The 27,587-nt window shown below is 43.3% G+C and overlaps 1 protein-coding gene across 7 annotated transcripts in view; it reads left to right on the forward strand.

Moving 5' to 3' along the window:
* Positions 1-27,587, forward strand: part of PDE10A (phosphodiesterase 10A) — a 336,966-nt gene that overhangs the window by 151,482 nt on the left and 157,897 nt on the right. Inside the window, exons 1-2 of one of the 7 annotated variants that reach the window (XM_079297645.1) lie at positions 22,313-22,470; positions 23,324-23,624. The exons of 4 other annotated variants lie outside the window; for them this stretch is intronic. In XM_079297645.1, coding sequence (XP_079153771.1) covers positions 23,561-23,624 — 64 coding nt within the window. In that variant the 5' untranslated portion in view covers positions 22,313-22,470; positions 23,324-23,560. 2 more of the 7 variants (XM_079297644.1, XM_079297639.1) reach the window with 2 other exon arrangements.

Raw genomic sequence — 27,587 nt, forward strand, 5'->3', positions numbered from 1 at the left:
TTTTCAAGTCTTCATTTTCAAGGGGAAGGGCTTGAAAGTAGGTTAGAAAATTTTAAAATGTTTGCTTTAACTTTGCAAATCCAAACACAGGATCCTCATGGCATTACTTTGTAGCCAAAAAGTAAAATAGTCATCGGCAGAAAATCAAGTTGTCTAGAGCATCTTTGGAAGAATGATTACAGAAACTCTGCAAAGAAATAACCCAGTGACTAGGACTGAGCTGGGTGATAGAGCTACTCAAAAGTTGCTAAATCCACTAGGATGGTATTTTGCCTTTTTGCTTCCAGCAAGTACCTTCTTGGTGCACACTATATTGACTTCCAGGTTTTGTATAAATACTTGCTACTGTTCAGCTAGAGACAGCAGCTTTAATCATTCACAGTTTAGTGTAAAATAGCAATATTTTCTTGTGTTTGGATGGTTTTTGATTTTGGTAGACTTTTATTCAGTTTATATACCAATATCCCTACCTTATGCTTTTGACAAATTCCTTTGGACCATGAAGTTTAACATGATTTTAAAACTTGAGTGATTAATTTTTAGACTGCAGCTCAAGCACTATTACCATGGCTTTAGAATAATAAAATAATCTAAGAAAATTTTTTCTGTGTTTTTGGACAAAAGAAAAAAAAAAGAGGAATAAGTAAGCATGTAGAAACCACCATCAGCTCCATCAGATGAAGAAACTGAAGAGCTATGATTTTGAGAGCAGTTACTTCATTCTGAGTTTCTGTACTTGATACAAAAGGTTCAAATGGACACATATGAAAAGCTGAAATAATCCTTGCCTTGATCAGGTATTTCATATCCCACCATTTTTGATGCCAGACAACCCCAGCACACTGTGATTAGATGTTAATTCTGCACTACCCTTGCAATTGCTTGTGTTTATAAAGCATGGAATGCTTGTTACAATCGAGTAGCTGCTAGCCTTCTTTAATGCTGAGCAGAGAGTGGGAGACAGAACCTGCCAAAATCATCAGATCAGGGATAGACTGGAGGTGAAAAGATTGATGGGCACAGGGAATATGGGCACAGAGTATTTCTGCTGATAAGAGCATGACCACATGGATTTTTTCTCCCAGTGAAAGGCACTAGAAACAGAAGAGGGATTTGAGGAAAAAATCCTGCCACTACAGTATTAGGAATGATACTAGGAACAGAACTCAGCATGACCTTGATAGAAGCAAGCACATCTTTGAAATGTACTGGTAGTTTATTCTCATCATTCCCACTGGGGAAACCTCGACTGCTTCTCCAGCACAAACCCAGACTCGTGCTGTGACTTGAGAAAAATGGCCAAGCTTTTCCCAGCTCTGTTTGTCTGTCTGTAACAGCCACCTTTGGAAAGTGCCAGGGGAGCCTTTGCCTGGAAAGTACAGTGCCAGGGATGTAGAAGTTCTAGTATTTGATGTAAATCATTAATGAATGGTGAGGATAGAGTCCTGTTGGTGGTCTGCTCCTCATCGGCTCCAGGGAAGGGTACAAACCCTCCAGATTTAGGTATCTGCCTCTATGTGCCCATTTTTAATTTTTTTTTAATATAAAAAGCTTTCCCAATGGTGATAACTGATGGAATTTTTAACATGCCAGCTACAGAATCAGACTAATTTCTTAAAAATGCTGTCCATGATTGAAGTGAATTGTTTGGCAATCCAGTCCACATGGAACCTGATTAAAAAGTAAATATCCTTGAAGGTCTGTTAGGTTGGATCTTTTGGTTCCTCTCCTGAATCAAGACCAACAGCTACTGCATAAAAATGAACTTGACCTGATTTATGCTTCATAATTCTTCAGTGACTCACTAATTAAATTTCACAATTCCAAGTGCACCCCCTGGCTACTCATAAATATCTCAGAGGGTTTAAAAAAATGTAGGTGTTAGTCTTTTAGAAAAATAATGTCAGCCTATCTTTTTGAGTCTTTATTTGCTAAATGCTGGAAGTATGGTATCTGTTTCCAAATACTTGGAAAATACTTCCACAAATGATGAATGAGTCATGTTTTTCATATTTCATCTCTAGGTAACTCATGCTGACATAGTGCTTGATGTCCCTCTGTCCCTAAAATATGCTTGCTTACCCCTCATTCATGACTTATTTTTCTGCTCCTTGCACTGGTCAGTTCACCTGAAAGTGTTGTCTCATTGTTAATACTTACTTCCTCACACACAGAGTACAGTTACCCCATCTTCTGCTTCCAAATTTATGCTTGCTTGGTTATTTCTCAATGAACCTAGTTTGTTCTCTCATTTTTTAGGTTTCTATTACATATATTTCTCATGCTATCATCTCAGTGGGCTTAGTCTACCTTCTTTTGACTTCTTTGATAAAAATTCCTTCTGCTGCTGCTTTTTGAAGGGCAAGCAAGGTTAGAAGAAGCGATTGGGAGTTTATAATATGATTTTTACCTCCGAGTGTGCTCTTCAAAAATGCCTACCCTGTTAGTTTCCCATAAAGTGTACTAGAGGCAGAAAGTGGCTGGTTTATTTGCAGTAAAGACAGTGCCATATTTTTGTACTTCATCTTTCCGTCCTGTTGTTTGTCTCCCATTTCCTTTCTGGAAGACATCCTGATGTTAAAATAAAGTCTCATGCTCTAGGGCTTTATCTGGCTGCCCACAGGGGTTAGAAATATTTATGCATACTGGAAGTGATTTTTCACCTTTTTTTCACTCCTCAAAGACAGGAAAAAGTTGCAGATGAGAGATGTCAGAAGGTAGATAGTAGAGGGAGTTCTCATTTTAAGACACCTGTGTAGTATCTCATAGTCTTATATCCCATGTGAAACTGCTGATCACATTTGGATCTGCCAGGGGAAAAAAATTATTCTGGTCACTTGGCTGAGACCTGGAAATCAACTTGATTTTCTCTTAGGATAGGTATGTGGATCACCTACAAAGAATGTGTGGTTGTACCACACCTGTGGTTGCAAAGATTTGAGTTCTGTCTTCCTTCCTGCTCATAGTCTTGGAGCATACAGACAGCTTGGTTGACTGAAGAATCAATTGCTTTATTGTAATGAAAGTCATTTTCTCAACAGAAAGGGCAGTAGTGAAATTTAACGGCAGGAGGCTGCAGTAGATCAACTTGTGGTCTCTTCTAGCTTTAAACACTCGGAAATCTCCCTCCAAAACTGATGCCATTGTTACTGCATAGGTTTGCTGGCAAGGAGAGAAATTTAAGGCAAGCATCCAGCACCCACCCACGGATTATGCTGGCTTTGAGCCTGGCAGCTTGAGTCCCTTCCAAAATGTATCCAGGATCTTCTCATTCGGAATGCAGCATATTGCTGGTTGTGACACAGATACAGCTGAGTTTACTCCATGTCTTATCTGTAACCTTTTAAGATTTTCACATGGCTCACTCATTTGCAGAAGCTTTTGTAAACCTGAAAACAGAAAACAGCATGGCTTTTATGCAGCTACTGCTGTTTTCCCTGATTTAAGATGTTCCCAGTCTTGCCTCTGGGTATCCTTCATGTTACTTTCAAACCTCCAAGGGTCTGCTGTTGTTGCTTTCTGGCCCGCGCCCTTCATTTTTTCTGGGCAAACCTCCCTCTAGCCTGTTGATGTCCTTCCTAATTGCCCAAAGGAATCATTGCTGAGCAATGTGAAGTATTTCCTTCCCTCTTATTAAAAAGCACCAAAATAAAACTTAGTCTTTCACAGCAGTGGCTAAATCAACCACATCTTAGCATTGTGTTATGGCTGCAACATTCTGGACTGTTATTGTAAAGTAGCAAGGTGTTTTAGATCAGGTTTTCATTAATCACTCCTGTTCCCTGACATCAGTACACACTGCATGTACGTGCATGGAGGCTCAGTGAGCAGTCTAGTATTCCCCTGACAAAAAAAATTGCTTGTGCCAAGGCCCTGTCACTATGGCACTGTAAACACTGGGAGGAGACCACTGTGCTACTGTTCACATAGGGCAGAAGTTGCTCATAAAGTCCAGTGAAGAATAGTCAATTGAAAGTATTTTTTCAAGGTACTTATTTTCTGTCCTCTGTACTGACTACTGCTATTTTTTTTTTTTTTACAGAATTACCTTGGACTAACCCAGAGCAGAGGTCTTTTGTGCTAGTTTGTCATAGTGCTTGAATGTGGAACAATAGATTGTTCCTCCTTCAAAGCACTGACAAGTACACTGGTAAATACATAGTCTAAAAAAAAAAAAAAAAAGCAACTGCTACTTTATAGTGATACAACTCCATGCTCTTCTTAATAAAAGAGAGTAAAAAAATTTAGTAGAATTCTGGTGACTTTTAGGAAATATATAGTGGTTGCTGAACTCAGTCTCTCATCACTCTCTCAGACTCCAGGACTGTCCCTGGGGTTCTTCTGGTTTAGCAGAGATAAAAACTCAGGGAAGAATCATTGATGAAATAGATTTGGCAGTACTATTAGAAAGCTGCATGAGGCTTTACAAGTCCTAAAAAATTATCTTACATGGGTGTTAGCACTGCAGTCAGATGTTTGATTAATTATACCCTCTCTTAAAACTTCTCCTTGAAAAAAAATCCCATTCTTGACAACCAGTTAGTAACTAAAGGTCAATAAACTGGAAGGAGGTGTCTTGAGATTCCTCTCATGGTAATGGCTAGTGATAATCATCAAAAGTTAAATTTACTTTCAGATGGAAGTTTGGGTTGTTCTTTATGATAGAAATTCTGTACCATGGAAATGCCAATAAGATTACAGAATCATTTCATTTAGGTTGGAAAAGATCTCTGAGATCATGGAGTTCAACCTTTAACAGATCACCATCTTGTGAACTAGACCATGGCCCATTTCAATATTTAATAGCCACTTCCATGAAGAAATTCCTCCTGACATACAACCTGAACCTCCCTTGGCACAGCTTGAGACCTGTGTATTCTCATCCTGTCACTGATTGCCTGAGAGAAGATGCCAAACCTTCCTGGCTACAGCCTCCTTTCAGGAGTTGTAGAAAGTGATAGGGTCCCTCCAAGCCTCCTTTTGTCCAGGTTAAGCAATCCCAGCTCCCTCAGCCGTTCCTTATATGACACTCTCTGGAGCTCTTCACCAGCTCCTTTGCCCTTCTCTTGCTCCAGCACCTCCTTGTCCTCCTGAAGGCCCCAGAGCTGTACACGGAATCTGAGGTGTGACCTCACCAGTGCCAAGTACAGGGGCACAAACATCCTTGCTTCTGCTGCCCACACTGTTGCTGATACAGGTCAGGATGCCTTTCTTGACTGCCTGGGCACATGCTGGCTCATGTTCAGCTGGCTGTTGACCAGCACTTCCTGGTCTTTTTCCACAAGGTGCTTTCCAACCACACTTACCCCTGCCTGTAGTGCTGCATGGGATTGTTGTGGCCAAAGTTTAGGACCTGTCACTTGGCTTTACTGAACCTCATACCTCTGCCCTTAGCCCAGCAATCCAGCTCCTTCTGCAGATCCTACTTACCCTAAGGTAGATCAACACCCCACCCAACTTGGTTTTGGCTGAGAGTTTACTGGGGGTGTACTTGATGTCCTTGTCTAGATCTTTTAATAAGTATAGGACTGAGGCCCAATACTAAGCCCTGGAGAACACTACTAGTGTCCAGTCTGACAATTGGATGTGGCCCCATTCACTTCTACTCTCTGAGCTTGTCCGTCCTGCCAGTTCTTAACCCAGCAAAGAGTAGACTTGTCCAAGCCATGGGCTACCACATTTTCCAGGAGAGTGTCAAAATCTGCTGAAGCCAAAGTAGACAGCATCTACAGACTCTAGGTGAGTCCTCTGGTGATACAAGAAGATCAGGTTGGCAGGACCTTCCTTTCCCACCTCTGTGCTGGCTGGGCCTGATCCCTGTTTGTCCTATAGGTGCCATGTGAATGTATTCAAGATGATCTGTTCTATAAAGCCAGGCAGGCACTGGGGTCAGGCTGAGAGGCCTATGGTTCCCTGGATCCTTCTTACAGCCCTGCCTGTGGATGGGCACCACATTGGCCAACTCCAGTTGTCTGAGACCTCCTTGGTTAGCCAGGGACTGATGATAAATCATGGACAGCAACTTAGCGAGCTCTCCCATCAGCTTCCTGGGCTGAATACCATCTGGTCTTAGACTTGTGAGTGTCTAAATAGCTCAGCAGTTCACTAGCTACTTCCTCCTGGATTACAGGGGGTCTATTCCGGGATACTGAAGTCATCCTTTTTGTGGAAACTCCACCTGCTTCTCACCAAAGGCTTGAAGAGTGGCAGGACTGGACTGGACTGAGAGATTTAGGCTCAGGAGCAGTGCCATGTTTTCTTCTACTCTAGCTAGAAGGACTCTTCCAAGCAGAGAGTTAAATATGCAAGCAGTTTAGCCTAGTATTTCTCCCATTGAAAGTACTAAGAAGGCATGTTTCTAATTTTTCATCTCAAAGATGCATTTTCAGTGTGGTTGTCCCCTCTTTCGTAGAAATGCAACCATTAATGCCCTACAGGCAACCAGAAAGCCATCAGAGCACAGAGAAAGGTTTGAGCTGTGCTTGACAGAAACATCTCCCTGCACATTATATTTTTCTTAAGGGGTGAGAAGGGCTCTGTTGAGTCTTAAGACTTCAATAACTCAATTGTTAGTCTGATCAGTCTCAAGGTGAAATGCTCTTGTTATTAGCAGCCTCCTGAGATATCCATTCCACTCTAGTTTTGTGCCATTGCACAGATTTTGATGTTCTACCCTGCAAAGGAAGTTGCTTTAATATCTTTTTGATATCCTTTATTATTACTGAAAGTGCTAATTCAGTATTGCACCATCAGCATTCAAGCACATGCTGCTTTTTGTGTTTGATGCTAGGCTACTCCGCTGATGCTGTTATGCATTAATTGTATGGTTTCAATTTGCCACTGGGGACTGCTGAAGGAATAGGCAGGAGAGTTAGTTGTGCCTCTCTCACAGGACTTTTTGTTCCTTCCCCATTCACAGCTGGTCAGGAGCTGTCCCTGCCTCTCATTTTTGTCCCTGGCCTCTCTGTCCTCCCTCTCTGCTTGCTCAAAGTTCCTGGTGGATTCTGCTGCCTTTAGCTGGGAAAGCAAAGCACCAGTTATAAGTAATTTGTTAACTCACCCTTTCTGTCTGGTGTTTACTAACACAGCTTAGCTGTAGGATCTTCAATAGTGTCTGCAGTTAGCAGGATGTTTTGGTTCCGTTCATCTCAATCCTCCCTTTTATCAACATGCACAGCACTTTCTGATGGAGATAAAGATGCCCTGAAAAGCTTCCAGCCCAAGTTAAAAGGAGAACAAACAAGTGAGGAGGACAACGTGGAGGGGGGTGAGAGGGAAGAGGGGAGCAAAGGAGGCGAGACTGGCATGTTTATTGGAAAAACTTACTCAGATGACTGATGCTAGTGAGTTTTCCAGATTAACATGAATAAGTTTTAAGGCATTTTTTCTGAATGTGGCAGAGGCCACTGTTTAAGTTGCATTAAAGTTAATTTTGTGAAGGGGAGTAAGGTGGGAGGAAGAAAGAGTGAATGCATGCCAGATGAGTTTTAAGAAGAGAAATCCAGGCATAGACATCATGAAAAGATCTTGCAAGCAGGCATGTGAGGGGAACACAAAGGGGATGGAGGGAGGGAGTGAATGGAGATAGGGAGGGCCAGGCTGAGCAGATGGAGACAGCAAGAGGAGGAGGAGGATGGGCTAGCAGGAAGAGGATAAAAGAGACCCTAGACAGTAAAAGAAAGGAGTTTGGTATTGGCTGAGAGTGGGGGAATGCAGAGCACATGGAACCCCCTTGGGAGCTGAATGCAGGTGAAGGTGCAGAGCTCGCCACTCTGGACAAGTTTGGGTGGGTCTGGAGGTGTCTGAATCTTCTTCCTGAGGCCAATGCCCACCTCAGACCCTTAGGGACCAAGGCTATCACTCCAGTGATAGCACAGTGCGAAAAGATGATTTTTGAAAAAGTACAGGGAACAGGATTCATGTAAGACCTTTCTGGAGGGTCCTTCATTGTACTCAGCATTGCTGCCATGATTCATGCACAGTCATAAAGATGTTAAAATGAAACAAGGTACCAGCTCCTAGTAACTCAAACTTGTAAAATCTGTCAAGGGGACAGCTCAGAAAGACAAGAAGGAAAAGCTCCATGTAAAGACTTGTAAGATAACTAGATAAAAATTATTTCACTAACACACCTGCAGAAATGGAGGGCAGACATGCCTAAAAGTTTACCAGCATAAAAAAAAACCCAAAAAACAACAAATGAAGTAAGAACTTCCATCACCTGTTGCTGAGCAGTAACTCCTGTTTCCTGGTAATGGCAATTGCTGTCTGCCCTTATGAAGAAACAGGAGTAGGCAGCTCAAGTTTGGGTCATCATTTTCTCCTCATCATTGCAGGCCTTTATTAAGGGAAAGGGAAAAGCAACTGCTAGCAGTTTGGATAGGTGGCTAAAACATTACAGTCCTTCTGTTAACAGAGGGCAGGATGAGAAAACAGGGTAGCAGCAGGATATACCATCTGAGAGACTGAGTGAGGATGGGCAGGAGAGAGGAATTCCTGACCAGTGGGATGGAAGATGGGCTGTCAGAAGGAGACCTAATTTTGGAGCAGAGTGCTATCCCCAACCCAGCAGTACCCTCTGCCCTCTGAATGTGCTCTCTTAGTCCATCCTCCCCCGAGAGAGGCTGCTCTACTGGAAGAAAAAGTAATTTTTTTTTCTTTAATTCCCATTTTAAACCTGATTCAATTTGTGGAATAGATCAGAAAAAGATGCTATCTATGTTTAGTTGTATCAAGTTGTCCCAAAAATATCTCCAAGTGTGAATATGAAGTGCAGGTTTTTGAACATGAAGATGGGGTCAAGAAAATCTAATATTTCAAGAGATTTTGGGGATCTTTGTATGTCCATAAGTCATCTTTAGTTTCATCTTTACATTTTTTCATTCCAGATAGCTTTAAAATAACTTTATTTGGTTTTGTCTCTCTTTTTTTTTTTTTTTTTTCTTATTCATTTGTTTTTGCAAGCACATTCATTTAGGGGGAGGAAAAAAAAATCAAGGGGTAAAAGAACTAAACCTTTTAAAAGGTGGAATATTTTTCCCAGCTGAGCTCAGCTGGCCTCAGTGACCAAAACTTTGTGGTGATAACACGCAGCTCCGTGTCACCACATCAAGCAAATTGTTGCTCGGGGAATTACCTTTTCCATGAGTGTTGGGGTGATTCAGAGTGCATTCAGTTTTGTGATTCACAGTGCTGCAAAGGAAAACTGATGACTGGGGGGAGGAGCATGACAGTAAGGCAGAAAAACAATGTCCAGAAGGAATTTGCAATAGGTATGTTTCAGAGTTTCTAACAATATTGGACAGAGACATTTGTCAACCATTTGTGCTGCATGCTTTAATCTTTACTTTCTGGCAGTATTTTAATGTTTTACAAAAGCACTATTGCTAACATATGAAAACTAGTATTTTTAGATTTCTTCCTACTCTTAGGTACTGTTTTATCACACAGAACAAGTTAAACCAACTGTTTCAGCCAGTTACCACTTTGGGAAAGCACTCTGTTTGTTGGGCTTTGTTCTGAAAAGATTCTTTGTCTTCTGTTTTGCCAAATTCTTCTTCATGTGAAAAACTCTGGTTAAAATATGCATCCCTCTTTCCCTCAACAATTTTTTCAAAGTTAGGGTTGCTAGGGACATAGAAGAAGCCATTGCAGATAAGCCTGTCTGGTGGTCTTGCCCTGCTTTTCAGAGAGTCCACTCTTAGAAAGTTTGAAAGAATCTGCAGGAAATCTCAGTGGAGCCAACTGCTCATGGGAGATGATTTTTTTCTAGTCTCATTCATTGAATTGCCAGTCTAAATTCTGAAACTTAGGTGAAATTCTAATTTCAAACCTAACCTTGTTAGGCTGATTTTTAAAATAGCAGCGATTCACACAGCTTGGTTACACATTGCATATTCTAAATATTTTTCATCAGTTATACAGTTTTAGTGTTTCTGAAGAAGAAGCAAACCTTTTCAGTTATTAATTACACTACAATACCCTGGGTCCCCAAGTTTCTGAAAACAACCAGGCAGCATCAAGATACATAAGTGCTTAAGTATACCTTAGCATTCAGAATTAATTATTTAGTTAGTGTGTGTAGTAGTCATTTGTGCAAATAGTGTTCACACAGTCCTTAAACACACAAGAACAAAATGTTCCAAGGATTAAACATGGGCTGAAGTGACCTGTCAGCTGAGGATGCTCTGTCCATGCCTGTGCCTGGAATATGCAAATCCCTAAAAAAAACGTGATTGACAATATGAACTAATGAAATCAAAAAGACAAATGTTGGTTTTTATGGGAAATAGAATGCAAATAATTATGACAAAAGTAAAGAAATTTAGAAAAACTCTTTTTCAGGTAAGCATGGCATTTCCCAAACAGGTTTTGAGGTTATCTGCAAAGCCAGAATTATTCCCATAGTAATGTTTTGTTAATAGCTAATCAAACAGTGACACCAAGGAAGAATGAACTTTAAACAATTTCTCTGGTGCATTAAATAAGTACAAGATGCTTTCATATAGCATCTGATCCACCTGTCCCACATGGTTTTTTTTTAAAACTATAGTTATTATAAAGAACTGTAAAGAAGTGTCTTTCATTATGCAGTTAATGCAGGGCATGAAAAATGTATCTTATATCTAAATAGCCAGTGGATACTGTGTCTACATATGTGGGCAGTTTGATTTGGTCTCATGAATGAAAAGCCCAATTGTAATTCTGCTTTCTCTGGCTTTCTAAGGATTTTTTTTGTTTTGTTTTGCTTTCAAACATGCTTGGAAGGCACATGCTGACGAATCAGCAAAATATGACAGTTTTGTTAGCTTTTTTAAGTGATTTTCCATCTGGTAGATTCATCTAATTGGAGTGGTGGGCTTGAAGTTATTTGCTGCTGCTAGTTTTGTGCAATTCAAATACCTGCATGGGGATTCCTAGACTGCCCCCACATCCTTTGCTCATGGAGAAATGGATCTACTCTGTCCCACGTAAATGCAGCAAGTACTCACCTGCAGTATGAGGCTTAGATAACTTCTTGCATTTTTTGCCCTTGGAAGGAAGAAAAACTCATCTCAGCCAGATCCCTGTAAGCTGTGATTGAAGAGGCTTTGAAATGAGAAAAATAGGATAATTATGAAGAGTGAATAAGGCAGTCAAACCAAGGAAGGGCTGGAAGAAAAGGCCAAAAACATGTGGTCTGACTCTCCTCTTTGATTGCTGTAGAAATAACCCAATCCATTGAAGTCTATGGCTTTATGCTGGCTCAAAGCAGAAAAAAAACAGGTGCAAGGTTTCAGGCAAAGCAAGGACACAATCTTTCATGTACATAAATGAGTGAATTATTGTTTAGACTTCTCACCCAGAAAACTGTTTTATGGTTTGGGAAGCAAGAACTTGAAGGGTCCATTAGATAAAGATATTTCTGATTGCCTGAAACTGCTGCAGGGTGTGGTAAGATTTGAAATAACTTCTAGCTAAATGGCAAAAAACTCCCCCAGAGCTCCAAGATGACCCCATTTTTCCATTACCTTTCTCTACATTTTCCTTCCTTCTGAATTTTAACATGCCATCTGATTAACACAGCTGTTTTTCCTTTTCTTTTTGTACTTTCTCACATGAGATTTATAAATCTTTTTCATTCCTTCCTACATTTATTTTTGCATTTCCTGAAAATGCTATAGAGAGTTGGGAATATAGTATGCACTGATAACTCTTTTCTAAAGAAGTATCTTTGCTGAAACACAGCTATGCTGGTTTTCATGGATGAGTAGTAGTGTGGATTAGCTTTTCATTGTTGTTATTCTAAACAAGATCGTCTTTTGAAAAACTGAATCCGATACACAGTGTACACAGAAGTAGAAACTGTAATAAATCCTGCTGGGGTCGGGCCATTTACGTCCCAAAAAGGAGTAGAGGCCAGTGAGACTGTGCTGCTGTGTCAGTTACGTTTGTATTGCTGCCTGAAACCTAACTATTGGAAAATGCTAAGAAGAACCTCAGGAGCACCTCAAACTGTGTGCCAGGCTTCAGCACAGTTCATGTGGATCAAATACTTTCACTTGGCAGAGTAATGCAGTGATCTCATGAAAGCTGTTAATATTAACAATGCACTAAACTCTAGGTGGGAATCTTCCTTCTACACCCAGGCCAGGCCAGATATCTGATTACAAAGAACAAGTTCTCAATTACAAGAAGGTAGGTTTAACTGGGGAGGTGGGGGGTTTTCTGCATCTCACTATGAGCAAAAGTAAACCGAGGTTGGTGGGAATTGGGTGGGTTTTTGTTTTGGTTTGGATTTTTAAAATCAAACAAGGGGTCAGTTGTTCTTTGAAGTTTCTAAACGTTTTCTCAGAGTAAATTAAGTCATTTATGTACATTGTAACTTAATGCTTGGTAGAGTGGCCTTGTATGGAAGACTGGCAGTTCATAGACCAGGAGGGATGATCTCAGCCATGAGTGTGGTTTTGAAAAATTACACTTCTGTTGAATACAAGGGTTTGTTTTAAAACCGTTTAGTGCCATGTATAGCAAAGAAAAATGGCCATGGGAAGAGGGAAAACAAAGGAGATCAGAAGTTTGTTTTCCTTAAAAAAACAGGACAGCAGGCACTAAGGACAAGCCATGCATTGTGATCGTGCTCTCAGTGGCTGAGACAGCAGGAGGCTTTTCAGGCAGGGCTGGAGTTGTGCTCCTTGGGCGGCTACCCTGCTGGAAGAGCTCGTCTGCTCGCCTTCCTGGAAAGGCAGAGCAGGCAGCCAGGTGCCCTCCGGCAGTCTGCGGCTCTCGGGCTCTGCTGCTGTGCCTGTGCCTGAAGCCAGCCCCAGCCTGCGCTCTGTCCTCCTACGTGCCATGGAGGAGAAAACAGACGGTGATGTTGCGGGCAGAGGAGCAGAGGGGGGACCAGAATACATCTGTGTCATTTTTCAATGATCTTTTATAGCACTTTTTAAAAACTTCCTGCATAACTTCAGGGGGGGAAAAAATTAAACTTTTCTGTTTCTTCCTCTGTAAGGCAGCATTAGTGAATAATGCTTCCCTGTTTTGCAGAGCTGTCAGGCAATGTCTTGAGCATTTGTGAAGTCTGCAGAAATACTGGCTGCTGTAGACCACCTGAGAACGAAGTGTTCATAGCTAAAGAGATGACAAATGCTCTGTTGGCACAAGGAAGGTTGCAAATTGAATTTAGTAAGAATTTGTTTGGGGACTTAAATGGTTTTATATTTTCTTCCCTACATGCAAGTGAGGGTGTGTTAGCAGAGTTTATAGGTTATAAAATTTAAGAGTCCATTTTCTGCACAGAGGGGAACTGGTGCAGACTTTAGTATGATTCAGAGAGCTCTGAAGTCTGTATGACTGGAAGCAGAATGAAACATAGTAGCTCAAAGTACAATATCATTCACCTAGGGACGAATATGAATGCTGTCTTTGAGCTCACCAGCTGGAAACAACCAAGAGCAAAGAAAGTCCTCATGGCTATGTTCATCACAAAATGACTTGGGCAACAGTGACTCCTCCCACCCACCCCGTGCTATGATCATGATGTATCAGGCAAAATGTCTCCAAAAGAACTGGCAAATGTTTAAACGGTCTGTGAAACATTAGCAAGAGCTGTCTGCAACTGCAAAGTGAATTTCAAGTGGAAGAGGTATAGGGAAGGGCTTGTAAGATGAGACAGCAGGAAACAGAAAAACAATTATAAGAAAGAACTAAAAGATTGTGCCTTGACTAGTCAAGGAAAGTGGTCTGAGAAAGATAAGACTATTCTCTGTAAATACCAAATGTCAAAAGTGGAAGATATCTTTAAAAGAATTTGCCTGTCTCATTTTTTCCCTACTCCATTTAAAGGTTCCTGTGGCTTCCTTTACCTTTCATTTAAAGCCCTTCTCTATATATCATTTACAGCTGCATTAATGTTATTCTGTTATTTTAGAGCTCCATGGGGCTGAAATAGTCAATATATTAATTCCCACCATTTTCTAGGTGAGAAAAATGGTATTCATTTTTGAGTTTGTATTGTGATATGCCATGTACAGAGCATGTGCTGGTAAGGTGGAAAAGCCATTGGTGGAAAAAGTTTTGCTTTACCAATACAATTAATCAGTTTTTATTTAATGAAGCTCCATTCAGTCAATCCACAATTTAGGTTAGAGCAACCACAGGTGAAAACCTCACATCAAATTTTAGCTAAATGGGAAGTTTGCAGTCTCACAAAGGAATCTTTCCTCCAGAAATAAACTCAGAGTTGCTCCTGCATTAATGGCTTGTTTTGTCTGGATGTCAATCTGTACGGAAGGAAAAAATAAAATGTAATGATAGATAATTATATCTGAGTGTTCATGAGCCATATCAGATGTAGAGATGGTCTGATTGACTTGAGTGTTGGGACTGCTGTGTGATTTACTTTTTCTGGTCAGGGAAAATAGGGGCTTGCCTGAAGATTTCTCAGTGTATGGATTCAAATAAACTTTTTTTTTTTTTTAATTTTGTAGATACTCAGGTCTGTTCTTTCCAAATATGACAGCAGTATAGTTACATATTTATTTTCTAAATAATAAAGCAATCAATATACTTTAAAATCCCTGCCCTGTTTTGCTAGCAAGAATACAAAGATTCCTAATCTGAATAGGACTCCTGTCAGATATACCTATGGAATCCTATTTTACTTTCTTTCTGAGGAAAGCACATAAAGAAATTATTTGTGCCTAGTTTATTTCTGGACTGCTGGAATTGTGTTATCATAGGAGTAGGATGTGTCCTATTTGTTCTGCGTGAACTTTGTGGTCTGTAGTCAAGTCTCCCAGCCATTCATTCAGATGACCCATATCAAGCAGGAGAGATGAAAAACTCCCTGTCTCTGTAGCCAAGCTGATAAGATAATGATGCTTCATTTTTACCATCCTAAAGCCTCCCCCATAGGCAGCCCCAGCCTTCTGGTAGAGAACAAGCAGTCTCTGTCCTTCCCCTTCTACTTTAACAGATAACATTTATTTAGATTCAAGGCTTGGGAAGACTCTCCCTCCTCTTTTGAGGACCAGAGATTTTTGTGGGACCTGCACAGCAGAAAGGCAGGAAGATGTGCTTCTTTTGGAGAAAGACTTTGGAAGCAGTAAAGGGAAAACAGGTGAAGAGCTTGTTGCAGCTGAGAGAACAGGGATGCTGCCAGTTTGAAGTATGTTTACTGAGATGTAGCAGATAGGGCAGCATGGGGACAAGCAGTAAACTGGAGAGAAGAGTGGATGGTGCTTGAAGGAGAGAGAGCTGTGGGAATAACAGGAGCTGCTGGATAATGGAAAATGAGATAATAGAGAATAAGTAAACAAAGTGAATAAAAGTATATGACAATTTTTTTATTTCTAGAGAAGAATTGTACTGAATCAAATAAGCTGGTCTGCAATGGTCTAGGGTTGGGTATGTGAGATTTGTATATAGGGTTGTATATTTCTTCTGGGATTATGGCAGTAATACCCCAGCCTTCCATGTGGTGGGTTTCACATGCTGATGTTAATATATTGCATTAAGAAAATCTATATTGTTTAGTTGATTCTGGAGCTAGATAAATATTGCCTATGTGGAAGAGACAAAGAGAGGGAGAAAGAAAAAGAAAAAAATAAGGGGAGAAGAACAGGCAAGAAAAAGATAGCAAATATGTCCTATAGTGGAATATAAAGACAGCAGGTACATGTTCATAGTGTGTGTATGTAAGTTGCTATAAAGAAATAAGTTGGTTTCAATTCCTGGTCCCTAAAATTAGGATGGGATGGAGAAAAGTTGCTTAGATAATAAACATTTCTCAATTTTATTAGCTCAGTTGTGGTGTTGAATTAATGCATGTTACAGCAGTCTGAGATCCCACGTGGGACAGCTATGTTTGTACAACAAACTTGAAGAGTTCAAGTTTTCAATTTCAAAGTCAAGATTTTTAGTTTTCAGGACTGCAAAGGTAGGTTTCTATATAGAAACAGGTCATGGTTTTGAAACCAAACTTTTCTAGAAACACTTTAAATAATCCGTGGTTGCTAGAACTATGCATTTCTTTGCACTTTTTGTCTTTTCAGGGTGTTAACCCTGAAAGCTAATGACTGCATTTCACTGTCAACAGCCACAGTTTCAGGTCTGATTTTTTTAACAGAAGGGCAGGAGTAAAAGTCCTCACAGGGGGTAGCTTGATAGCTGGTGCAACTGAAGGAAGGAGAAATTCAAGTGAAAAGGGTGAAGTATTCTAAAAAAGCACTTCTTTCCCTTGAGCAATGATTAGACATCACAACCAGGGTCTTGCATGCAACATGAAGTTGTTTTGCTTGTAGGTAATTCTAAAGGTTGGACTTAGTCTCTTCTACTTTTTTGTTGTTGTTGTTGTTGTTGTTGTTTTGTGGGTTTTTTTCATACTCAGAGCTGGGATTGCTAATTGCATCAAAGAATTTGCCAGTAGGACTTTTCATGAACTGTTCAAATCACGTTGGGGAAAAGTCTGCTTCTTTTTACTGGTTGTAAAATTTGGGAAAATGAGGAAGGGGGTTGCAAGAGAAGAATAGGGGAAAGCTGGCATCCCTGTTGTGACAATAGCAGTGTATACTCTATGCTTTGTGCTAGCAAGATGCACATACAAATCAGAGTGAATGAGTACCATATAAGTCAGTATTAACCTTTGCTTTTGGATTTTTGCTAAATCTCTTTTTTTTGTTCATGTAAAGAAGATAATTTATATGTTCCAGTTAAGTACAGAATAAACTTATTTGTCTGTGGCATATAGCAAATTATAACAAATTTCTATCATAGATTAACTCTAGACTTTATTATGAAAACAGAAAGGCAGAGCTACAAAAATTCTGATAAAGCTGTTTATATTTCTTGCAATAAAAATGGCTCTTCCAACAGTACTAGGTAACAACAACGCTATTGCCTACTATGCCAGCCATTACATCCTTTGCTGTTTGTGTTTCATTTCTGCTTCAGAGGCCCTGATCCCAGGCCATGATCCTGTTCTGGACAGGATTCAAAAGATGGTTTTTGTGTCAAAAAGCTTGCAGTGTTTATGCTGCTTTGGGTTTATAATGAAGCATCTCTCAGTAAAGAGAGCTGCTAATGGAGTTTTAACTTCTTTAAAGGACAGTTTTTCTGGAGGAGTGTCCCCTATTTTAATAACAGTAACTTAAACCCAGTCAATCATTTCAGTCTCTGAAAACCCTTTAAATAAAACCAGTAAATATCTATTCTTTGTCCTGCATAGTAAAGCACAAAATGCTATATGGCTTCCTAAGGTTTTGTTTGGCTTCTTTCATAGTCTTTTTTAGGAAACAAATCTGAATACAATTATTGTAAATGTTTCCCTCTGTATATTGACACAAGATTTTTCTTATTTAATATAAAATTTTTTATTATTTTTTATATTTCAATGTAATATTTAGTAATATAACTACCTGAAAATTTTGTGATTAAAAAAGTCACATGAAGTATCTTCTTTCCATAAAGAATTGTAGTTTTTCTCTGGAATGTAATGCTGAAAACTTTTTGTAGTTTTCTGTGCTTCTAGAAGGAAGTAAAAAAAAAAAAATGGCAGGAAAAGACATGGTCTTCACAGCTTTATTAATGTACCCACTATCATACATCACACAGCATAGCACTTCTAGAGAAGCTTTTATCATATGTATTTCCAGCCACAGAACCTTTCAGCTGTGTTGAAAGCTGAGCAGAAAGTGAAATGACATAGCAGAGCTGAATGAAATACTGAAAGTAAACAAGATATTTATCTACTTTTAAAAATTATTGTTACTTTTCTATATGTCAGTTATCTCTGAACAGACCTGGACTTGTTAAAAAACTAAGGTTTTTTTATTTTATTTTCTGAAAGAATTTCTATTCATTTCCTATCTCATGGTATTTCTTCTGCACCAGGACTAGGTAATTCCCCAAAATATTTTCAAGATGGCTGCTAGCACATGTTTGCCTCTTACCAACACTTGAAGTTAATACTCATTGAAAAGAGGTGGCTTGGATGAGTGTTTGTGGGAATCAAAAAAAATGGTTGATACATATCCTTTAAATAAACTTACTCCTTGCATGAGTATGGTGTTTGAGAATTGTCCTTTGTAAAAACAAACTCTTATGAAGTAAGAGATTCTATAAATTACTCTAAAGGTTTATAGAATAAGACTTTAGGAAACAATGTCTTTTCTGGAGGTTTCTAATTCATGATAGCAATTTAGTATCTGGCTGGCAATAGTGTAAAAGCATTTAGCAGAAAATTGCTGGGGAAAAAAAACCAAAATAATTATTTTAATCAACTTGCTCAGGACTTTTTCATAAATGTTTTTACTTGTATTTACTCTAGAGCTTGGGTTTTAGCTGCATTTATCCTTTTGTTGTCCTGGCCCCACTTTTCCAGCAGGTTGCCTTCTCTCTTGCTGCTTATGTCTCACCCACATTCAGGTGTTTGGTTCTGTTAGCTCTGTTAGTACTAGTCATTCTACATTTTTATAAACTCCCTTTCCCCACAGTCTGTCCTATTTCTTCTTTCTTTCAATGAATTGGTCATACCTTGTAGAATGGACTTGGAATATAAAGATGAGATAAGAGGGTTTACCAGGCAAAAGAGTGGGACCAGATAAAAGATGAGTCACTGTCATTCTTAAAATGGAGCCCACAGAATTGGGAAAGAACAGGTGTTTTGTTTTCAGCTGTATTTAATACCAAAAAACCTTTGTTATAACTTGATTTTACTTCCCCCCCCCCCCATAATTTTTCTTCAAGTATTTTGACTAATATTGCCAAATTATTGCCAGTCTTACTTGCTGCTTTCAAGCCAGGCCTATGCTTGTAAGTACAATGCACCTGATGGCTTCAGTGTGCTGTGACTTCTGAATTCCTGTGAAATCACATTTATCCATGTAAATACAACTAAAATCCTTTGCTCATGGTTGCACTGACATGGGGCATTTGTACCAGAGCCATTGGACCTGGTGTAAGGGAATATATTTTAACTTCCATTTTGTTGTGTTTCTGCACATTTAAAATCCTTTTGTTCTGCAGGGGGAGGGGATGACTGGGGGGGGAAGGATATAGCAAATCTCAGTGTTTCATATTGGAGTGGGTGAGCCTTCTCTGGTAAATGACATGAGTATATGGTCAGCACCACAGTGGGATCATTGACATCACTGCTCTGTAGCGATGGAAATTTTGATGCCGACTGAGCAATGAAAACCCAGATTGACATTGATGAGCAAATGTGATTCACCTCTAATTTATCCCCAGGTTTTGAGATGGCCATGAAGCATATTTAACTTGTCTGCAGGTCTGTATAATTTGCCAATATAAATGTAGAGAGCTTGAAAGTTAATTTTCACTGTCATCTAACTTTTCTTTGTGATTGCTTTTGCTTGCCCAGCCCAGAAGCAGGTGACCAATCAGGTATGAATTTTAAATGGCTAATGAATATTAATCAGATGAATAGTTTGTAAATAACCCTTAACCTGAAAGCTGCTTTTCTAGAATATCTGATCATTTTTTACAAATCAAAATGTATTTTTCCTGTTTGATGAACATACAGATACATATTTATACATGCACAATTTACATGCCTTGTATAAATACACAGATATCCAGCCTGAGGCAGTGATATTTGAACAACTGCAGTTTGGATGAACAGCAATTGAGGAGTTTAGCATAGATTAACATAATTAAACAAGATTTCTACAATTATAAATTGATGATGTAAAGTTTCAGTAATTTACTGTTGATATTGACAGAACAATTTGGCACTAATCTGTCTAAAGGACCTGCTTTAATTTTTTCGAGTGACTGGCTCTTGCTTTTTGTCAGTCATTTCAATCTGATTAGCTCTTTCAATTTAAACATTTTAGGATAAGAACTTTTCTAATAAGAAATTGTTAATTGCTAAAAAACCACGTTGCAACAACAAAACACAATTCACTGGAATTTTGTTTCCATTAGCAAAGCTTTCTCTCCAAGAATTTAGATATTCACTGACTCTCTAGTCCATGTACAGCAGTTTTCAGGGAAAAGCTCTCTGTGCAATGCTTTGATTTAAGGAAATAAAAGCATCTCACACAAACAGACATATGAAATAGTTATTAAACTATTTTGGTAAAGGAAAATGTACTAAGAGAAAGTGGATCACAAAAGCAGATTCAGTTTTCGGCATTTTAGTTCGGGATTTTTAGGCAACAGGTTTTAAGAACCATGCAGATGCAAACAGTTTAATAAAAACCTGAGTTTTCGTGTTTTGTTTTGTGGGTTTTTTGTTTGTTTAATTAAAGTCTGTAAGCTGTTTTTGCATTCTAAACCTTTTTGAAAATCTGTGAATTGCTTCTCTCTTTTACTGAACATTCAGCTGGCTGGAAATGCACTTTAATTTGACAGCGTTGCTATTTTCAGAAGAGTATCTTTTTCAACGTTACAGATTGATACATAAAGACTCAAACTTTAACAGGAGTTGGTGTGTTTTCTAGCATTAAAAGAAGTCCTGAAATGATAATTATAAAACACTTGAACGATTTAAAAGAAAACCCCAAAGCGTAGGTTTACACTGTTTCCAAAGCAGGAGTCGAAATTCGAAAGAGCGAGCCTAATTTTGAACGGAAATAGGAAGACTGCGGTAGTTGGATGAGGATTCTCGCCGACACCTGGACCCGGTAAATGCAGCACCTAGAGCGGCGGCGGACGGCGCGGAGGTCTGATCTCCGGGAAGGTAGAGGAGCAAAACAGAATCTCCCTCATTTCGGGTGCCCTGCTGGCAGCGGCAACACCGACACCTTTTCCGCCAAGATCTGCAACGGCTGCGGCGGTGCCCGCTCCATCCTCCGCGGGGCAGCGCCCGCCCCGGCTGCGCGGGGACCCCGCCGCTCCTCAACAAAATCCGCTGCCAGCGGCACGGCGGCGGCCCCGCCTGGGTGGGCACCAGCGCGGCGGCCGCTTCTCCGCCCGCTGGCGGCGGGGAGCGCCCAGGGGATGCGTCGTACACCTGGGGAGAGCGGTTCCCTCCGCCCCGTGCCGGTGGCTGCGGGGCAGGAGCCCCGTGCGCGCTGTCCCGCCGCGGCGGGTGGCACTGCGCCGGGCACCGCTCCCTCGCAGCCGGGCCCCAGAGGTGCCCCGCGCTGGCTGTCGGCGGTGCCCCGAGGGAGCTCCTGCCTGCGGGCCGGGCAGCCCGCGCTGCGCCCCCTCCGAGGGCGGGGGTCGCTCCGTTGGCCGACCGCTGCGGCCAACTCGCTGGGGCGAGGGGAGGCGACAGCCGGGCACCGCAGCCCCCGCCCAGGAGAGCGCCGCCGCGTCGGGGCGAGGGCAGGGCGCCGGGGGCTGCACCGCCTGCCCAGGTGATGAACGATGATGGCCGGCTCCCGGCGCTCCCGGGAGGGGAGCTCGGCGGCGGGCTGCCCGCAGCCCTGGGGCTCCGGTCGTGCCCACGGGCGGAGCGGGGCATCCGCTCTACGACGGCCGCGGTCCCGCCCGACCCGGCCCGACGGGAGCGCCCGGCCGGGCTGAGGGGAGCCTCATAGCCACTTGGCGATGCTGGCCACCCTTTCCTGCTGCTGGAGATGAGCCCCGGTGGGCTCGGACCTCTCCTCCCTCCTCTCGGCAGCTGACGACCATGGTAGAGAGAATTTAGGGCGAAAACGAAATACAAGCGGCGGGGGCTTTAAGCCCGGTTATCGGCCCCGCTCCAGTGCGAGCCGACCTCTGGGCTTCCCTTGGCCGGGCGTCCTGCCGGCGGCCGCCCCGCTGAGAGCAGCTGTAGCGCGCACCGCCCGGACGGGCGGGCTGCGGGCTGGCTGACGGGGTGAGGCGGCGGGGCGGGACCCCGAATGCTCAGGGACCCCACCGCGGGGCGAGGGGGCGGCTGGCCAGCGCGACAGGCTCCGCTGGCTAGCGACGGTGCCCGTGCTTGCGGAGCAAGGCCGGTGGCAGCCTCGGGGCCACAGTGCACCTGAGAGCAGGGTCTGAGGCAGCCTCCGGGGAGCCGGAGGGCAGGGGGTGAAGAGTGGGTGGCTGTCAGTGTGCCAAGTGGTGGGAAAGGCGGGGGGGAGCCAAAGCAAACACCTGTGATGCTTAGCGTCGGGGAGCATCTTGGCATAGAAATGGTGTTGGACGCCCCACAGAAACGGCGGGGCAGCTCTCTGGCGTCTCCAGCCCAGGCACAGCAGGGCGCCTTTTGATCTCAGCAGCTGGAAGTATATGTTTAAAATAATGACACCGCATTGGGAGATCTTTTCCTCATGTTTCTCGCAGCTTTCCCTTTAGGTAACCGCTGTGCCTTAGCTCCCGTGTGCGCGCCTAGCAGTGAGAGGAAGGGAGGGAGGGAGCCTGGGAAGCGCTGGCTCCGCCAGTGGGCGTTTTCTGGCTGCCGGGGCTGCTGCTGGAAGCGGCACTGCAGTGACTGTATCTGCCTCTTTGCAGGCGAACGCGCACATACGGGGCAATATTTGCCTCCCTCGAAGAAAATACAGATTGTTGCCGTTTTCTTTCTTTGAATGCGAGGTGGGAGCATGGGGAAAAGCGGACTTTAAAGGGGATTAAAACCGCTTGGCGGTCAGTAGCGCTCTGTCCCCTCTGGCCTAAAGGGGGAACGGAAATGTGAGGATTTTATGAGGGCGGGGAGCCGGGGTGCGGAGGAAATACTGCCCGGGAGTTGCCGGAGGGAACGCAGGACCGATCCGCGGTTGCCCCTCGTTTGGCTCCGTCCTTTTCGGCTTCCCCTTTCGCTTTACTCCGGTATCTCTGCTACTCGTCCTGCCTTAAACTATCGCGAAAGGGAGGGAAGAGCGGAAGCATGTCCAACCCGGAGAAGCGGATCTTATCCCGCCCCTCGGCCCCCCTGGCTGCAGCACCCGGGGAAAAGCCCGGCTCCGGCAGCCGCCCGCTCCACTCCCATGGCCAGAGCGGTGGAGGTGGAGGCAGCGACGGGTCTCCTCCTCCTCCCCCCGCTCCTGGAGGCGACTCGCCTGCCTGCAGCTCCCTCTCCCTCCTCCTAACAACCACCAGCAGCAGCAGGAGCCGCGCTACAGGCACAGCCTCCTCCGCCGTCTCCGCCAGCATCGTCTCTAGAGCGGCAGCGGCTCCTTTCCTCGTTCCAATCCCCTCCTTCTCCTCCGCTTCTCCATCTTCTTTTTATTTCTTGCCGCCGCCTCCTCGTTTCCCCTCCTCATTTTCCTTTAACCTCACAAGTCTCCAAGGGAGGGAAGGAAGAGGAGAGGCAGCGAGAGCGGCAGGAGGAGGAGGTGGAGGAGGAGGAGGAAGAGATGTTGGCGGAGCAGCAGCAGCAGCAGCTCACTTGATCGCCCATCCAGGCGGCAGCGGCAGGAGGAGACTCTTCTGTTCTTCCTCCATCCAGGGCTTGCTGCTCCGTTCCGCAGCCGGCGGCCCCCGGCAGCACCACTCCCGGCTCCTCCTCTCCCCAGCCGCCTCTCTCCCGTGGTCCTGCAATTCCCTCGGTGCTGCAGCAGCAGCAGCCCGCGGCGACGGGATCCGAGGAGGCGACGGCCCCGGCGGGAGCAGGACTCCTAGGCGGCAGCAGCGGCAGAGAGGCGCCTTCTTCTCCTTCTCGTCTCCCCTGCTCCCAGGGCCAGACATGGAAGATGGATCTAATTCTGCAAGCTGCTTTAGGAGGTTTACGGACTGTTTCTTGAATACAAGTAGGTACCGGAGCGCTGTGCCCGGCGGCGGGTCGCGCGTTGTCTCGGGGGAAGGCGAAGGGCTGTGTCCGAGGCTGGGTGCATGCCTTGTGGAAAGGGCATTTCTTTGTGAGTGGGGGGGGAGGCGAGGACACAAAGGGGCCGTATACGTGGGGCGTGTGTGGACGCATGGAGGAGCGGCCGGGTGTGTATTGAGGATGCACGGACAAAGGGGATGCTCGATGTAATTGAGTGCTCTTTGTGGGAGCTGGCTGTTAACGCCTCGAGGATTTCGGCATCATTCCGGGATCAGACAACTCTACGTATATGTATGTCAGCCTTTTGCCTGGTACATGCTTAATTTGTTCAGGAATGACACGTAGGGGAATGGAGACCGTCCCCCCCACACACACACTTACTTGAACAGGCAATAAGGAAGCATTATGGTATCGGCAATTGACAGAGAACCGGCGGCGGAGGACCGAAAAGGGTGAAATGGATCTCTTCTTTCTGCATCCCCCGTCAGATCTGTCAAGCGCGTTCACATTCCATTTTTCTGATTCGGCTTTGGTACCGGGTGCCGCCTTTCCCTGGCTGTGGCTCGTTGTAAGGCGGGCCAGGAGCCCGAGAGGAAACATGTGCTCCTTGCTACGAGGGGTTGGCGCAGGAGCGGGGATAGTGACCGGCTGGCGGGGAGGGCGAAATAAAGGGGGAATTGAGCGCTCCACAAAGGGCGCCCGGCAGCCAGGCGTTCGCAAAGCCTCGCCGGCTCGCTCCGAGCCCGAACGCGGGGGGAGGGCGCGGGGCAGGCGGGATTGGGGCCGGAGCAGCCGCTCGGCCTCCTCTCGGTGCGGGCTGGCGAGTGCCCTCCCTCGGGAGAGCCCGGCGGGAGCGGCCCGAGCCCTGCGGCGGCTGTGGGAGCGGCGAGGAGGCTTCGCCTGGCACGAACTCCCCGCTCGCAGGGACGAGGGCCCGGCTGCCCCTCGGGTGCCTCGCCCTCCCGCCGGCCAGGCGCTTCCCCGGCACGCCGCGCCCCGCCGGGTGCGCGCCCCGGGGCTGCGGTGGCCCCGAGCGGCCGGGGCTTCGGGCCGAGATCCCCCGGGGTCCGCATGCCCCTGTGCCCCGCCAGCCCTCAGTTCCACAGCCCCGCCGGGAATTGTGCTCGGTGGGGCTCGGTATGGTCACGGGACTAAAGAATTTACAAGCGGAGAATGTATCAGGGCTGATATATAAATATATATATGATATATATATAATACATATATATATGTATGTATGTAAAGAACTTTTTTTTTTTTTTTTTTGCTTGTCTGTTATTTTGATGCCTAGGGTGACTTCTATCAGCTGTAGCTATATTTTTTCTTGTCACAGCTCCTTAGTTTGTGGATTTATGCCTTAAGGTGTACCTAGACTTGAATTTTTATCTCATAGTATACTTCGATAAAAGTGACTTTTTGGATACAGGTGAACCGTGTATGGTTCATTGGGGAATGTGAGAAGAGCTGCAGAGATGTCCACTGAAACCTCATTAGGTGTTTTATTGCTTACAGCTGTCTAGAGCAGAAGAGCCTGAAAGTGTGGTAGTACTTGCGTTCCAGAGTAGTGGTGAATAAAGATGATTATTGCATTTGCTACGCTGTCTTTTCCCAACTTTATTCAATAGTGATTATGGTACAGATTTGTTTAATCTTGAGACCTGAAAGGAATCCTAAACTCTTCCAATTTTAATTTCTTTGTGTTTGAGAGGGGTAGAATGCTGCCACGGGTGTGATACGATGCTGATATTTTAAAATAAGTGGTCTTGGAAGCGAGGAACTGAACCAGGGAATGAGTATCATGTAAGGCAGTCCACTCCTGTGCTAGACCAGGAAAAAGATGATGTGGAGAACATCAGCTTTGTTCAAAACAGCTTTAAAAGCAGTAGTGAACTCAACTTCAGTTATTTTATGAACTCTTGAACACAAGAAATTTGGTCATCTTTCACTGACTGTGACCTCTGACTGAAGATTTTCCGGCAGGCAGGAAAGGAGCAGAGCTATTCTTTCCCCTGTGAGTTTACTGACGTCTGAGAAGACATGCAGCCTCTCTCTGTGGAAACACTTTTCCATAATCCACAGCCTGTGCTCACAAAACTTTCAAGTAGTTAAAAGTCTGATATTCTCTGCTCCTCTTTTGAGTGCAATTGAAACTGACCAATGGGCTCTAAAGGTATTAGTGAGGTCGGATAGATGGACAGACAGACATTCATATGCGGTGGGTGCGTATGTACACATGTATACACTTTCCTCCCTCCCTGAGTGATTGCATAAATCTGATTTCCTTAGGAAACTAGGCTGAAAAAAGGAGTGGAGAGAAACAAGATACTATTCAGTTCCAGTGCAGCTACTGCAAAGAGCACTTGTCCAACTGTTTGGAGTGCTGTGCACAGTCCTGGTTACAGTGCAGCCGGAAGGCTGTCATTGTTTTGAAGAGGATGAGATCATGTAAAATAACGAAGATAATGTGCTGTGTCTCATAGCTTTTGTTTCCTGAATTGTATTTAAGGTTCTAAATAATATATGTGCACATATATATGCTCTTTGACTTTAAAGACAAAAAAAAAAGAGCCTAAATATTTTTGCAGTGAACCTGAGGAGTTCTGTTGGGAAGAGAATTGAGATGAGTCCTTCTGGAAAGAAGATTTAAAAGTGACATAACAGAATCCTCAAGAGTGAAAAACAGTGAAATTGCTAGAGATGTATTCTTCTTTCATCTCTGAGCTCTTTTGACTTGCATGCTCTCCAGTCAAGATTTTGTTAAAAGGTTCTTATTATTAAAATTTTAGGTTGGCTCTGCAATACTTGGTTTCTGCCATATCTGGCAATTTTTCTTATTAAATTTCCTAAAGAACCACTGGACTGCAGAAGCTTATATGAACTTTGTGTGATTTATATTGTTTTTCTTAACTGTTTAAAATCTTGGTGCATAACACAGTGTTTAAAAAAACTTCTAGTATTTAACATCCTGGATCAATACTCCACTGGAGTCCTGTCATATTTAGAGTACTGCAAGTTGCCAGGTATTCCAGCATTTCAGGTTTCTGAAAAATGTCTTGCCTTTAGGGGAGCATACCTTCTTCCTTTCAAGGTCTTCTGTCATGGTGCAGATTATGTCATATGTATCCCAGGAATCTACTGGCAGGTATGAGTTCTTTACAGTATGCAGGCTTTCTGCTGGTCAGAGAATTGGGTGCTGTAAATGATATTTTTTTTTTTATATACAGTTATCTTTTTTTTCTGGCTCTTTTAGTCCATACCTTCACATGCTAGATGATAAGACTTTCTGATTAAGTAGAACTCTAAGAAAAAATATGTGTAGTAAGATCTGTTGCTCAAGAAGAAAATTGCAATTAGAATTTAAATAACGTCAAAAGTATTCCTGTTACTTGATCTGATGGAAAAGTTAATCTTTTCTTGTTTTTCCTGGTCTGTGTATTCATTTTTCTGCAGTCAGTGTGTTCTGAGTTAAATGGTGATTTTCAGCAATGAATCCTTTGTGTGAAGGTGGACAGAATTTGGTTTTCCAATTAGATCATGCTTAAAATTTAGAATATGTAAGAAATGAAATTGTCTCTGGTTTTCACCCCATGGATTCTGACTTCAGATTAATTGAAAGTAAAATTATCACTAATGTAGGATATAGTTGTGATAAGTGATGTCATTCAACAGCTCCTATCAGGACTGGTGTTTCACATTTTGCATTAATGTATAGGAACACCATGTAACCTGGTCTGCAGCACTGCAATACATAGGGCAGACAGCAAGGTAATGAAAACCATGCAAGCACAAGCAGTTAACAGTGGAGAAAGGCTTGCTTTTCCAAGTCAGGTATTTTTACAGATGGTTGTCTGTAAAACATGCAGTTTGCATTTGGAATATCTAATGTTCTGTCCCTTTGACTCCTCAGCTCTGCTGGCTGTGCCTGCTGGTTTGGGAGTACCTAGCA

Source organism: Erithacus rubecula (genome assembly GCF_903797595.1).
Source record: "Erithacus rubecula genome assembly, chromosome: 2".
Classification (NCBI taxonomy): Eukaryota; Metazoa; Chordata; class Aves; order Passeriformes; family Muscicapidae; genus Erithacus; species Erithacus rubecula.